This window comes from Rhyacophila brunnea, unplaced genomic scaffold (assembly GCF_057557595.1).
Source record: "Rhyacophila brunnea isolate RB1 unplaced genomic scaffold, BYU_Rbru_1.0 scaffold_20, whole genome shotgun sequence".
NCBI lineage: Eukaryota > Metazoa > Arthropoda > Insecta > Trichoptera > Rhyacophilidae > Rhyacophila > Rhyacophila brunnea.
In genome coordinates, this window is record NW_028232860.1 from 1,017,297 (window position 1) to 1,033,842 (window position 16,546).

Consider the following 16,546-nt stretch of genomic DNA (forward strand, 5'->3'; position numbering starts at 1 on the left):
CTTTCCCGACATTTTCTTTTACCCCATTAATCTTTTAATATAATATGGCAAGCATGTCCAATGCATCGATTTCAATCGACCAGTCAATCGCACCATAGGCCCATCGGAATTGATTCGTGACAATGTTACAAGCGTTCACATTCAGTTGTTATACAATATAATTTCATTGAGATTTTGAAGGCGAAGCATTACTCACGTCTATTTTTATTTCCTTAACCAGCTTACCTTAGTCATTTTCAAATGAGGATGCGCATGTGACCTCGTCTTATCATTTGATTTGTGTCGTATCACTCACAACCTGCTGCAGGAGTGAGAGAAAAAGAAGATGTAAATCGCCGTACTTTAAACTGAGGCGTGTATTTTCCCTTTTGTCACGCAATAGGCTCTTTGTACAGTAGGAGAATAGTTTGACAATGAGTACAATGAGTGCCAAAATGATAACCAAAACTCAAAATTTTCACACTTCGAAAGTCTCTGATGTAGGTGAGAAAATGTTTAAAATTGTACATCATCTTATAACTGACCTTATTTTCTGATGTTTTTTTATTAGGTATGGCTCCGTCACATACTCGTGCAAATCTTGGCGATTCAGGGCACAGGATGGTGGGGCATCACACTCGTCAGGACAGGCCGTATGGAAATGTTCAGCCGCCAGACAGTCTAACGCACCGAGGTGAGTCATGCAATATATTTTAAACTCAGCATTTTTCCAATCGTCATCTGAGATATTGTCCACAAGGTTGTGTATTATTATGCTAATTGAAAACATTGCTAGGTACTATGCAAGTATTTTGACATAGTTAATGAGAGTCTTCATAGCTGGGATCCTCTGTGAGGAGGATGCTCTGGAAGCCCTTTATTATGGGATTTGTGTAGAGAGGTTTTGTGTATATCAGTGGCGAAGGGTGGTGGAAGGGGCTGTTAATATCCGACATAAATAGTGCATGCTAAACTTTGTGAGTCATATGTATTTGTTTTCATTGAACTAAGACTACAAATTGCAAATATTTTACTGAACAAAAAAATATTATATTTTGCCTTTTTATAATAGATATTTCACGAAAAAAGACAAAAAAAAATAATGCACAACCGCGGTTCGAACTCAGACTAGAAAATTCTATTGACAGCCAGCATGAAAAAATTCGTATCCGGAAATTTGTACGTAAACAGTTCACCGCAGGACACTTATTTGTGCGCCGCAGTACGTGAAACATGAGTTCATGTAACATTTAATCAAATGACGAGTTCTTCGTTGAACATTTCACCGTGGAGTATATTTGTACGTATGCTACAACACGTGGCGAATGTTATGAGATGTCTTTACTAGGTTAGGTTAGGGTTAATCTAATTGGAACAGTACTATTTGCAAACTATCGCCGCATTTTGTAAGATACGTACAAATGTATTCCACGGTGAAATGTTCAACGAAGAACTCGTTATTTGATAAAATGTTATACGAACTCATGTTTCACGTAGTGCGGCGCACGAATAAGTGTCCCACGATGAACTGCATACGTACAACTTACATGTAACCGAAAATATTTATAATATAATATAATACAAAACATGTTAGGCTTACATACCTAAAGCCTCAGAGTTTGACCATGTGTCTGTGTGCTTTTACAATACGTGTGTAATCGTTTATATGTGGTGTATGCGTAAAATGTACCAAATTGCTGGAAGCCTTTGGTTTTGTCTGATTGTGTTTGTATAGCTCGTTACGTATTACATAGTATTAGTGGATTTGCTACGTTTCACAATCAAAATATATATGGTACATACGTACCTACAAAAATGTCGTTGGCAAATTATATTTTTTTTAGATTAGTGAAATTATCATTTAAATAGGTACGGTACGTTAATAGGAAATTAAAAATTATTTTTATTAAGAAAGCAGGCTTATAATAATCACCACTGAAGCCACTTTTTAAAAGTAAGTAACTTTTACACTGCTTAAGAGCGTACATAAGTGAAACGGCAAATAATTTTCAACAGTATGTGGAACGAAATATTTCAGTTGTCACCAATCGGTGACTGACAGTCGAAGTGTGAGCACATCAATTTGTTTTGTGATGGCGTTGGAGGAATATATTCGTAAATTGTGTAAAGATGACTAAAAAACCTTGTCCAAAACATGTCCTTGAAAAAGAAAACTTGTCAATGAATATACTATTATTATTACGAATATAATAATAAACATAACATTAAAAGGACGCATGTTGAATTTTTATGACAAATTATATTTCGTTCGGCTCGCGTAATTTGCACAATCCGCGCATAGCCTAGTCACAATCTTTTTAGACCATGCCTCAGCTGAAGTATAGCCTTAATGAAATACATCCGTCCATGCCTACATAAAATACTATTCCCAATATATTTTATATTTAATTACCTAGAATATAGTTAAAATCGGGAAAACAACACGAGCGTGATGGAAATTCAGCTAGCGCACAACGCAAAGAGGAATTTAAAGGCCATTGACTATTGCTTTTAGGATTGCCAACTGAATGTCCTGGAATTTTAAAGGCCACTGACCCGATTTTTCAAAATATGTAGGTTAGAACAAAATCTAGCACCTGGCAAAATTAGAAAAGAAAGCTAAATCTGACAACCAGGCAAATATTTCGGAGAGAAAAACTTTATGGACGGAAAATAACATCCTGATATGAATTTTAGACAGAATTTTGAAATGGTGATCGGTCTTTGAAAGTGCTAAAAACAGCTCTCGATCTTCTGGGGGAAAAGTGCTAGGTGGATATTGTTTCTAATTTTAAAGTAGCATGCCAACCACTATTAGAAATGTTTTTTATTGTTTTTGACGCCTTAGCATTGAAAACTTCGCCACCCTTATGCTAAATGTGAAGTTTGTTTGATTTTATGTATCTACGTGCTTCATCTTGTTAATAGTATTAATTACTATAAACACACCACATACGCTCAAAGTTTGGTATAAGTATGTATAGCAATGAGAAAACGATGCAATCAAATCAATCAATCAAACAAGCGATGAAAGGCTTCACGTAAGGGCAGTCGGAAATAATAACAATAATTAAATTTACCCCATGTAATTCGTATGCAGTAAGTTGTTCCACTATATTTGGTTGTCAGGATTAATAATTATATCATAGCAGATCAGCAGCTTAACTCAAACATTTCTTAAATATTGTGTATAGTCAGTATTGTATAAAAAAAAATATTAATACTACTACTTCACCATGTTCGATCCTAAGAGGATCATATGGGCCTCCACTTGGTGGAGGTTGTATTAACAGGTTTTGTTATTATGAGAAATGGATGTTAGCCACATTCTCAACCTATTAGGTCCATACTCTGACTCCAAACACAAATTGAAAAACAATATGTGTATTTGCCGGACCCAGGATTTGTACCTGGGACCCACGACATTACAAGCTCAGGGAACTCAGAAATAATAGGAACTGAAATACCTAACGGGTAAGTAGTAGCAAGTAACCGATCTCGAATAAAGAAGAATTCGGGATAAACTTAAACACGTGTCAAGAATACGTCATACGTCGAATACTGACAACTGCTCTCGGTTTATGCATTGACGCTCATCTTAGTGTATTACACTCACTATTGCATGTGCATAATGCGTGTTTCATTTTCGTAGGTCACAGACATTCAAAATCAGGCATCAAAATGTAGCGTATTGAATATAGCCTATCGGAATTCTATTTATTATCTGTTCTGTGGTGGGCATTAATACATACAGAATATTAATTTTTCTATTGCTATCAATTCAACCACGCCAACAACCTTGTGGAAACACACATTAAGTGTTGCAACACTTTTGAAATAAGTTTGATATATTATATATCTATAGATTCGTTTTGAAAATCTCTACATGAAAATTTTATCGTCTCTTTCAAAATCCGCTATTATTGACTGTTATTTATGAAACAAAGTCGATGTGTCTTATCAATTCCCGCTATAACACTACTTGTAAACATTCAAAAGCCTTTTTAGTTCAAAAAGTTTTTAATGATTTTCTCAAAATAATGAAAAAGTGTTATAGCGGGTTTTGAACTTTAGCGACACATATGCTCGTTACTGGAAGGAGCATGGGGAAGCCTTCATCTAGCGGCATGTCGACCCTGAATTATGGTGTGACAACCAATAGAGTGGGGGAGACAAGCTGAAGTAGGTGGGGTCAACTCAATATTTGATTTCACTTCCTGTTGACTGATTGATTGCTTGATTAACAATAGGGGAAATGAATAAAATTGTTGATATATTTTATTTAGGTGCCCACTAAATTATTTATTTTTTCCCCTACGTATTTGTGTGCTGTGTACCTACGCACATATCGTTGGCAAAATGGCATTCCACAAAATTGACACTTTTACAGAAGAGTGGAAACACTGATTCAATAATTTATTTTAAACCAAGTGGAAAACCCATCCGAGGATGTACGAAAAAATATCTATATTCTTGTTCATTATTAGAAACTTTAAGCTGGCATCTATAATTTAGGATGTGCCTCATGTAAAATAACAGAAGAAGATTGTTTAAAGTTCTCGCTGTTAAGTTGGTACATAATCCATCATCATTTTTTTTACACCACTGCCAAGGAAAATGTAAAAGCACTGGCGAAGGGTGAAGGTAGGCTATGAAGATCTGACATAAATAGTACACATTAAACTTTATCAGTCATACATATTTGTTTTCATTGAACTAAGACTACAATATGCAGATAGTATTGGTTACTTTGGTTAAAAATAATTAAACCCTACGTAAACGAAGACATTATTAGATAATAGTCAAAAAATATTTGTATATCTATAAAATATCTAAAATTATGCCGTTATAGATATTTTATAGATAGATGAATATTTTTTATCTCTTATGGTTTGGTGTAGGCAGGGTTTAATGAATTAAGTATTCTTAATTCAATGAAAACAAATAAGTATGACTGAAAAAGTGTGCACTATTTCTATCGAATCGCCCAAAGCACGCCCAGAGTCGTATGCATGAGATTCCCAAAAACCTTATTGGCTATATACTGCACGTTTGTATGCATGAGTACAAACGTAATTCGTTGTTTAGTGACGTCACGAATGTGACGTCATCATGTGTCATGGTGTCCGTATAATAGCAATCTTATAAAATTTCATTCCCTGATCAATAATTCAAAATTTTGAAATTGTAAATGTGTCTGAAAGTGTGCGAACGGTACCATATAAATTTAATAATTATAAATGAATAATTATTATAAACTTTAATAATTTATCAGTTATTTTATCACAATTATTTTATAATTCTACTGTACGAAAGGATAAAGTATTGCCAGTAAACATTTCCATTTGGTGGCAATACTGAATACATACATATTATTATGACTAACTTCACTTCAATTATGAGATGTCAAAACAGAATAAGAATAAATGACAGAAATGCAAATGGATTTAGATAATAATATGTAATGATCTCTGTATAATATTATCATTTATATCAATCACCGTATGACACTAATGATATATCCAGTGTATTTCAGAGCTGTGCCTTGTTTATTACAGTTATCTTACAATAATTAACTAGGTAGGTAGGTACCATAATATTTTGAAGAATGCAGAATGTTTCCAATTGCATATTTTAATGCCAGATACAGCAGTAGGTACCTATTTTTGCGGTCGTTTAGCGGAGATATTTTATCGTAATCTTACGTAAATCCATCTTATCTCTCCATGATAAATATTGTGCTTTGTAAGCGAAATAGGTACCAGGCATTGTATCAGTTACCTATTATCTAGATTATAGACTAGGGATCAAAATTATACATATTTTGTAAACAGCACTACTAGGAACTGTTTTTAAAGTTCGCAAATGTTTTACAGAGTCTACAAAATGAACAAGGGCCTCAAGCAAATGTTTGTTGTTATGAATTCATTATTCAAATTACATTATTTGAAAGTGACAGATGAAGCAGCCATTTTGAATGGCGTGTGACGTCAGATTGCTTACGTCACAAACAGTGCTATACGCTATATGATGGAAAATCGGTTAAATAGCTTATAAAGAATTTGGGAATCTCACACATACGGCCTCTAAACTATTATGGTTGATATAGGCAGGATTTAATTGATTTTTAAAAACTAACACTATCTGCAAATTGCCTTCTTAGTTTAATGAAAAAAATATGTACGCCTGATAAAGTTTAATGTATTTATATCGGATCATAACAGCCTACCTCCACCCTTCTCCACTGTGTAAAAGTAATAGGTATATGCACAAAATAATTATAGTAGCTAATAAAGTTATCCAAATGGTCAAAATGTCTTCTAAAACCTTCCGATAAATCTTTTTCATGCTTTGAAAAATTATAATTTAATTAATAATTATTTTATTGAAACCATCATGGTGATTCTAGAAAGTTTTTAGAACGTTTGAACTCATAGGCATAGGTGAAATCAGATATCCCGTGTCTTACCAGCATTGAAACAACACCGGCCTTTTTTTGATGTTTTGCTATATGTACTATTCGTATGATGTAAATACCTACTATTATTTGCAATTTTTGTGATTTTTCATCTAAACGATGCTTTATTGTATGAAAAAAAAATTTACGCTTGTAACACTAATGGGTAGCGTAGCCGGTTGCAGATAATTTAATCGTTAGTCTTAGTAATGTTTTTAAAGATTGACCTTCATAAATAAATTTTGTTAACGACTGACGGCCATCTACAATCTTACTACCATATATGTATATTTTTCTTGATTTATTTTTAACACATGAGAGAAAACTTAATAGGTGTGTTATTGTGTAGGAGAGAGCGAAACAGGTAGAAGATCTATTAAAAAGTTGTAAGGTGAGAGTGAACGCAAATTTTAAATTTGAAAAATTAACTGAAGCAAATAAAGGAATCGTTAATTTTAATCGGGTCGTGAATGCTTACAGTGCAGGACTAGCATAGTAATAAAATTACAGGCCATCCTTACACTGAAACCGCATGTAGTTTTGAACCGTGTGCCATACTTACTTTCACACGGTACCTATAAGTATTATAAGCATTTGATCGTATCTGTTTATGTTTATACCACACACTTACACTTGCAAACTTAGTGAAAATATATTTTCATGAACAGAAATCATAAGTTTAGTATGGCACAAGGTTCTAAAGGGCATACGATTTCAGTCTATGGATGGCCTCTTAATGTGTGACAGATTGATGAAAAGGTATAGAGAAGTATGGTGTCTGGTGGTGGTGGTGGTGGTCAACCAAAATATATTTTAAGAACTAAGCCACATTCAAGAATGTTGACAGTTGGCACTGCCACCTTGTATTTTTTTTCGTGATTGATTCGCATGTCTCATGGATGGATTGGTAGCTTAAATAATAAGAAGACTCCGAAGTGACTGATTGTGAAAATTATGTACTTATATAAGTTAATGACGTGTCCTTTTCGACATCTTTTTTAGTAAATTTTCCCGCCGAAATGGCAAAAGTTAACAGTCCGCGCCCTCTCGCGGATAAATAAATAAATAATATTACGCAGACACGCGCCCCCTCCCCCCGCGGGCGGCCTCTCAACCTCTGCGGCCCTTTGTGCGCCTGTCACTCGTTACAATGCGATCAATTAACAGGGAAACATGCCGTGCCGTGAGCCAACCCCACTCCACTCGACTCCCGGGTGCTAAATTCATACGAGGTACCTACTTATCTAATATCTACAATGATGTAGATATATAGATTCTATATATATCGTATGCATACAGTCATTCGCCGGGAGCTCGGAACAAATAGTAATTAGGTACCTATTAATTAGTTCTGCGTTCTGATTGCCTGGCGCCTGAAAAGGCTTGTCAAACTTTTTCGTCCGATAACCACTATCATCCCACAGTAAGAAAGATTTGTTGATTACACATCGATTTTCTAATGTCAATACCCCGTGTCTGACATATACGACGAAAATGACTTTTTGATTTACTAAAAAGAACAAAAATACTGCTCATCGACTGCGAAATTCCCATATCTGTAGTTATTTTAGCAAAAATGATGCAGCCATTTTAGTAATTCCCTGCATCTTGCCTCTAAGCTGTCAAGCATGTTGCATGACGTGTGTTGAATTCAGCTTTAAAATGTCACTTTCGAATTGTTTAAGAGGCAAAACTGTAAGTAATATAGCAAATTTGGATGTTTATCTTGTTATGTTACTTTATGTTATCACTATATTAGGCGTTATGTGCTTTGCTTTACCACTTTTTACGTTACGCGTTATTGGCATGATATGTAGTTATAGTACCTAATAGACGTTGCCAAACAGCTGGAATGGAGATGGGCGGGGCACATTGCTCGCCGAAAGGACGGCCGAAGGGGCACGAAACGGCCACAGGGTCGCCCTAAAAGCCGCTGGATTGACGAACTGGTAAAGTTCGGCGGAAATACGTGGCAGCAAACGACATAGGACCGAGAGAATTGGAAGAAGCTTGGGGAGGCCTTCATCCAACAGTGGATTGACCCCGGCTGATGATGATGATGATGTAGTTACAACATGCGTGAGCTAAGAAATGACCGTATACTATATACGGCTCCAGTTTTATTAGATTCAATATGAACATTAATTCAATTTTCATAGCTGATTTTGGCAAAATTCATGAATTCAAGAATGATAACCTAACCTAACCTAACAAATAATCCAGTATATCGGCTATTTTCATAATTTGTTTGCTGCTGGCTTCCTGTAAAGTGTAAACCGACAAGAACCGTGTTTTATTTAGACATTAATTTTATGTCTGTACATACGACCCAAAGAGGCTGGACGGTCTTTAATATACAGTCATAATACATTTCCGAGACATCATTTCACGGTGAAGTGTGATACGGCTAACTGCATACGTACAGGTTGTCCGGTTGGATTATCTGGTCACCGAGTCGTTCCGCTGATTTCAAGCGGTTCAAGTCTGAAAGTATGTAGGCTAAAAATGTACTTAATGCCATTAATACGCAGCTATCCCGATTTTTTGAGAAACGCTGGTACTTATTTTATTATATGAAAAGCACTGTTTTGGATCAATGCGCATATTTCGAGTGTCAAGTTTTTTTTGTCTGTTGTCACTTGTTACCTACATTGCTTGTAACGGGTTTTACACCCGTGTAGACAGCTCTTGGTAGTGAAAAGTTCTAGAAAACCATTGTAATTATTATCATGGCGTATTCTATACAACAATACAATATAATTATGAAAACGGCTAGAATATGTAGTCGATTAATTAGCTAGATACTTGAACGTGACAATAGGGAAATACTATTATTTGTTGTATGAAATTTGCAATAGGTGCTGGATTTGTTAGGATTGTAGGTAAGTAAGTACCTTGGTATATTATGTCGTCATTATTGTTTCAACTGATTTCCAGAGAACGACAAGTTTGGCTGAAAATAGTTTTGGCTTAGTCTAGTCTAGTCTAGATTATATCTAGAATCTTGCAACTTTTTTCTATTACAATATTACATTCAACGGTTGATGATGTATTTGGTTGTCTATCTATAAAACGATTGACGAGTTCTGTGTCGCATTGTAATGTGAATAATTTAGTTCCGATACAAGTCGAACATAATATTAATACTATCGACCGAAGGTACTTGATGAAATTTGAATTTAAATTCTAATGGATTCAAGCTCTGTACTATTCCATTTAAGTCGTTTTTTGCGACCCGGGTTTTGCCTTTCGGCATCTTTTATTATGAATATTTGAAGTGTCAGTAAAAAACCTAATTAACCTAATTTGTTTATTGTATTTTTGTGATCTCTGACTAGATAGGTTGGTAATGGAATTTTTACCTACTTTATTGTATTGATTTACTATATAAGGTAGAGTTAAGAGTGTTCGTTGTCAGTGTGTGCTTACCTTTGGTGAGTGTACATAGCGCCTGAAGATGCCGAAAGGCGAAACCCGGGTCGCAAAAAACGACTTAAATGGAATAGTACAGAGCTTGAATCCATTAGAATTCAAGTCGAACATGTTTCGTTTCGTGTTCAAAGCGTTGAATATACCTTATATAGGTATAATCAGGGCTCGAAATGGACCGGAACGCACCGGAGCGCCGTTCCAGTTCGTGACATCGATGAAATTATCGCTCCGTCTCGTGGAAAAAATATTTTGACCGTCTGAGCTAGATAGGCCATGTAATAGAAAATGTAACACATTTATTTTTATGAAGTAGGTACACATACAATTTGTTAACTATGTAATATCTTCAGAAAATTGTCGAGCGCTCCGGTTCGTGAACTTTTCCATTTCGAGCGCTGATATAATAATATTGCATGCACGACTCAAAAAAGTTCGGAAGCTTCTGAATTTTCACGCGACAGTTGGGATTTGTTCGATATCTGCGCGCCTGAGCATTAGAACGATAGTGGCGAACCTGCCGGAAAAGAAACGAACTACATCGCGCAGATACTCACTTTGAGGTTAACCGATCTTTTTGACAAGTCAAATAGAACCATAAAATGACAGCATCGCGTCTCGCTTACTCTTGAAGAATGAAATTGGCGAGATTTACGTGTAAACAGTTATTATCGCGATAGTTGAAGAAGATGCAAACTATTGGTTCAAGTAAATCTATTAGTACTAGTATTAGTACTAGTACTAGTAGTAGTATTAGTACTAGTAGTAGTAGTAATCTAATTAGTACCGTATTGTTCGGCTTCACTTATTACCACGTTTTTATTAGCTCGTATTCTTGTTTGTCCAGCACATTTTTTTTCTTGTTTGTCCAATACAAACCCGAAACCTACTGCATTATAAGCCTGACGTGTAACCGCTCGGTTCCTACATATTGTAAAAACTCATATGAATAATATAATATGAAAGTTTTTGTTTGTTGTTAACTTCTTATTGCAAATTATGCTTTTACCGACAAATATACACGATTGTCCATCTTCGAGAGTCTCTTCAAGTTTCATTAGGATTCTTCCATAACGTGGTCACCATGTAATAGATAAATTTTCACCCTCAATGATCAAAAGTCACGACTTTGTGAAAAAAAGTATTAGGGTAGCAGAGCAGCGCAGCGGGTGGGCCAGTTTGACCGTGCCCGCGGCTCTATTTTGGCAATTTCGATTATCGAATAATTGAATCGAGTTTATTCTCCCGCCCTTTCCTGTTTATGCGCGCCTGTTAGAATGGGAGAGGTCGCGTTTTAATGCGAGGGTAAACTTAACAACATGTTGTGCCTATGAAATTAATTCAATTATTCGCGCCGCGAGGGCGTTGCTATAGTTCTGCCCCGCGTTTAATTGGCCGAGGCAAAATTATCACTTAGTGAAATTATTTACATTTTGCCACAGCATGTCTGATGTTAATTTTAATTCTACGTTTTCTAATATTTGAGCTGAGAACTGAAGGAATACAAGTGCAATGGTAACCGAGAAGTTTCAATGTGAAATATGTTATTGTCAATTATACGTATTATTTAACTGGTTTGAACAGTCTTTAAATGAAGTCATGTCCTCAATAGATCCATTATTAAACATACATAACTTGAAAACACCTCAGATATATACCCGCTAGAAAAAATCATATTTGAACCCGTATAACCACTGGTATCGCGCCAACTGCGCATGTACCAATTATGCTACGAGCCTCCTATCAAATTGCGCTATTATTGACTATCGGTTTTTGTGTATTAAATCAATGAATATTAATTACCTTAATTACTAACCGACTCCAGGCTCTCGCCAAATATTTTAGTTATAACGTCTACTTGAACTTGCTAACCATTTTTAATATACCATTTCTTTTATTCAATGAATAATTCACAAGATTTTGAGAATGTAACATTCCATATAGGTATTGAACATACATAATTTGAAAACACCTCAGATATTACTTAAAAAATATATTTATTTATGTTTTTTATCTTTCAAAAGGATTATCTAGATTAAACAGTGTCCCCGGGTAACTATCGTATACATAGGGATCGTCGGTTGTTTCAGAGCTAATATCCTATATTTTGATATTGATGTGTTCCACCTGCGTGAGTGTGAGTTTAGGTAATTCTTAATGTACCTAGAGTCTACTTAGCACACTCACACGACTAAACAGTTCAAAACCCACTTACCCCACGACTTGCGTTCTGTGCTACCAATAATTATTATTGTCCAGATTAAAAAATGATTTTGCTGATCATTTGAACTGATTTACAGTTATCGCAATAAGGCTATTTTTTCCAAGGGGCCAATAATTATTAACCCACTATTTAAATACCCACAGTGCGCATTGTTTTTTTTCCTCTACCCCAGGGGAGGGCAAACTGCGGCCCGCGGGCCGCATGTGGCCCGCCGGGTATTTTTTTGCGGCCCGCCATCATTAATTGTACTTCTGATTACGAATAACTTTTTTTATATTTTTTTAAAAAATATTGACGATAGATTAAAATTTGAAGAATTTGTTGTTTCGTTAATGTATTATCTCAGTACGTCTTCCTTGCGTCTCGTCTCACACTATGTAACCACTCTTTTCTATGTTGAACATCGTGACACATTTAAATACTTTTAACTCTGCGTTGCAAGGAAAAAAATATATGCCCACGATATGGTGAAGAGTTTGAATGGATTTCAATTAAAACTCAAGTTGTTCCTTCGACAAATATCGAATAAGAACGTGGACCACTTTCCAACTTTGAAGTTGCTGAATATACCAGAATATAAATTTGAAGAATTATGGTAAAATTATTAAAGCTCTGAATGACGATTTTTTACAATGATTTGGTGACTTCCGAAAAATTGAGACAAGTTTAGCAACAGTACGCGATCCATTTTCAATAGATATTGATAGTGTACTGACAGAGCTACAACTTGAGATTATTGGTCTGCAGTGTGACACTGATTTAAGAGAATTGCATCGTCGTGAAGATAGGCATATCCAAATTTTACAATGCCCTTAATTCAGACAAATTCGAACAACTTAAAGATTATGCAAGAAAAATGTTCGTTGTTTTTGGATCAACCTATATATGTGAACAAACATTTTCGATCATGAATCTCAATAAAAATTCTTTACGATCAAATATCTCCGATGCCCATTTACAAGCAGTTTTGAAAATATCAACCACAAAATTAACACCTGAATTTGAAAAAATGTAAGTACAACACTTTCATTCTTCTCATTAATTTTTTTGTAATGTTTATTTTTCGTGATAATAAATAGTGTATATCTAAAAATGGTATTTTACTTGCGGCCCGCCGCTCATTTTGAATTCTTGAATTTGGCCCTCCATCCAAAAAGTTTGCCCGCCCCTGCTCTACCCGATCGTTTGAGTCAGATAAAAATTCTGAGTACTTTCCACAGTGGCGCAAAACTTGCATTATTGGAATACTTTTATTCCATTCTCTTTATATGTAATACCGGCTGTGTAGAGACTATCAGAGCGACACTTTAAAACTAGAGAGCTCTCTTTAAAACTGTCCCGTATTACGAAATGGGCCATGTCTGCTCGAGATATTTCTCCTTTCACGGAATTCAGCCCTAATTTATTTGGTGGTAATTTATAAAGTTAGTTTGTCACTTACCTGTTTTAAACGGCAAACGTTTTTAAATTCGGGAGATGTAATAATCTTAGTAGGTGTAATTTAAAAAAATGTGTAATTCATTAACTGTCCCATCTAAAAACATTTAAAAATGACTTCAAATAACATATAGAAAATACTTTCTATTAGCAAATACATAAAATTTTGATAACGGTTTTAATTATGAAATGTTCGTGTCTCGAAATTTGTACGTATGCAGTTCGCCGTATCACAGTTAACCGTGAAATGTTGTATCGGAAATATCATCATCATCTTCAGCCTGGATCTATCCATTGCTGGATGAAGGTCTCTTCAAGCTGCCTCCACTTCTCTCGGTCTTGTGCGTTGCGCTGCTACGTACTTCCGCAGAACTTTATCATTTCATCGATCCAGCGTATTAGCGTTCCAATGATCAATATATCGCCGTATATTAAAGGCCGTCCAACCTCTTTCGGTCGTACAGTATCTACTGACAGAAAATCCATGTTTAAATAAAATACGGTGCTTGTCGGTTTATACTTTACAGGAAGCCAGCAGCAAACAAATTTTGAAAATAGCCGATATACTCGATTATTTTTTAAGTTGGGTTAAGTTAGGTTTTCATTCTTGAATTCATAAATTTTGCCAAAATGAGCTATGAAAATTGAATTAATGTTCATATTGAATCTAATAAAATTGGAAACCGTATAGTAGGTAGGTATACCGTCATCTTTTTCCGATAAGAAAGCTCACGGCGAACTGTGCCACGGTGAAATGTTTTACGTACAATTTACACGTAACCATGAAATGTTATGTAGTGATTGCAACCGGGCAATCATATTGATTTTGAGTCCTCCTATAATAGAAAATCGAATTTTAATATTCTAAATCAATCCGTGCAATCGAACGATTCATTATTTTTATTTTGTATAAAATCTCTCGCCCACGATGGCCGAGTGGCGGACGCCTCGGCTTATAATGTCGGGTCCTTTCGAATTTTGAGTCAGAGTACCTAACAGAGTGAGCAAGTGGTTAACAGCCAATTCTCGTAAAAAATAAAAAATCTGTCGATACAAACCTTCACTGGTCTCTGTGATCTTCTGAGGATCGGATATGGTAAAAAAAATACAGACATTGTTTATTCGCGTAAACCAGTGGTTATTAACCTTTTTGAAGTCACGGTGCACTTTTGATCATAAGAAAAAACTGAGGTGCACCAAAATCAAACGGTCAGAAAACAAAGAAAAATATGCGTAGACTCTCCTCCACGTAACCTTGCTATTGTACACAGTGACAAAGATTTGTGTATATATATTGTACACAGTGACAAAGATGTGTGTTTATACGCAATCGTATAAATGTATTAGTAAAAGCCGGACACTTGATTGGTTTACATACGTACGCCGTATAATTGTATTAGTAAATTCCAAGCACTCGATTGGTTTATTCACATTTTCATTCAAAAACATCTATTCCAAATGGCAAGGTTACGTGACGGAGACTCTACATAACTTTTATTACAAATTAAACAGGTCAATTCGGCAAAATCTAAATCACATTGGATATTTCGTCGGATTTCATAATTTATTTGGCAAAAGACTTTTTCGGTTTTCACTATTTCGGGGATTTTTCTGCTTTTATCATTTTTTCGCGGTGCACAGCTAGCGGTGCACTGGCGTAAACACTCATTTTTACTAATCACCGTATACTACAGCAGTACATCTGCAAATGAATTATTAAAACTTAAATAGAACGTACCTACTTACAGTTATGTTACAATATACCTATTGCAATTTACATTCATGAGGCCGGACGAGAAAGATGTCCACGGAATCTAATATCAAAGATGTAGGTAGGTACATGGTGCCCGGACAAAACAAAACAGAAGATGACAAAACAGAACAGCCAGGGGAAAAATGAAACATTAATTTATGTGAAATCTATTTAGGTTAGGTTAGGTTAGGTCATTATTTCGTTGTACCTAGTCACCCAATCATTTTGAACATATTATATTGATTAAGATGAGATATCCTAAGCTTGCCGGCAAAGTCCTGTTTATTTGAGGCTTTCTAGCGATTAGGAATGCAGAAATTAGGTATATAATTTGATTTATTATGGGGTATTGAAAATCTGTGCTATTAAAAATCTATCAACATAATAGAGATAGCACAATTTCAATATTAAATTAATATTTTTCCTGAAAGGTCATAGTTATATTTATCGTTGTTCTGTTTTGTCACTGTTCTGTTTTGTCATGGAACCCAAGAAATTGCGTATTTCTCTAAATTATTTTTATTTTAAATAATATTTTACAGAACAAACGCTTAACTATTAATCAACAATGACAAACGTTCTGTTGGAGTAGGCAGATCATGGGTTACTAAGAGACAGCTAACCAAGGCAGAAATTGCGAAAATTATATATGTACCCATGATCTGCCTACTCCAACAGAACGTTTGTCATTGTTGATTAATAGTTAAGCGTTTGTTCTGTAAAATATTATTTAAAATAAAAATAATTTAGAGAAATACGCAATTTCTTGGTATGATTAGATTTATTAATTTTATGGATGGTTTGAACAGTTTGAAGACCCCTTTTTAAATTTACTGACGTCATTTGCGTCAAAGAAAATCACTGTTTTCCAAACTTCTAACCGATACTATCACTTTCAAACTTAGACGTAGGTATAGCAGGTGTATACTATGTTGTTTCAAGACAATAAGAATCTAGAATTTTCACACCCCGTTTTGCATCGTTTACATCCGCCGATGTCAAACATAACACCGGCAAACCTTCCACTAACCCTCTCTGGATTCAACATCCCCAGGCGTGACAATATAAATAGTTGTTCAAAGGGTAGTTTAGTTTGGCGCGCCATCATTGCAGTTCAGTTTAGATGCTCGAAAGAGGCTGCATTGTTGTGCCGTGCACCCCCTTAATCAAATAATCCATCCCTTAACTTTTTCGATTGTTAGGCTGGCTCCATGTACGCGGATTCGTACCAATATCGGACAGTGGCGGTTTTCCACGAAGTAGACAA

At 35.3% G+C, this 16,546-nt stretch overlaps 1 protein-coding gene across 1 annotated transcript in view; it reads left to right on the top strand.

The window, feature by feature from the left end:
- The window catches only part of Rat1 (5'-3' exoribonuclease 2 Rat1), a 97,304-nt gene that overhangs the window by 24,141 nt on the left and 56,617 nt on the right, over positions 1–16,546 (top strand). Inside the window, exon 15 of the mRNA XM_085948452.1 lies at positions 551–673. Within this exon, the coding sequence (XP_085804578.1) occupies positions 551–673 (123 nt within the window). The remainder of the gene's footprint in view (positions 1–550; positions 674–16,546) is intronic.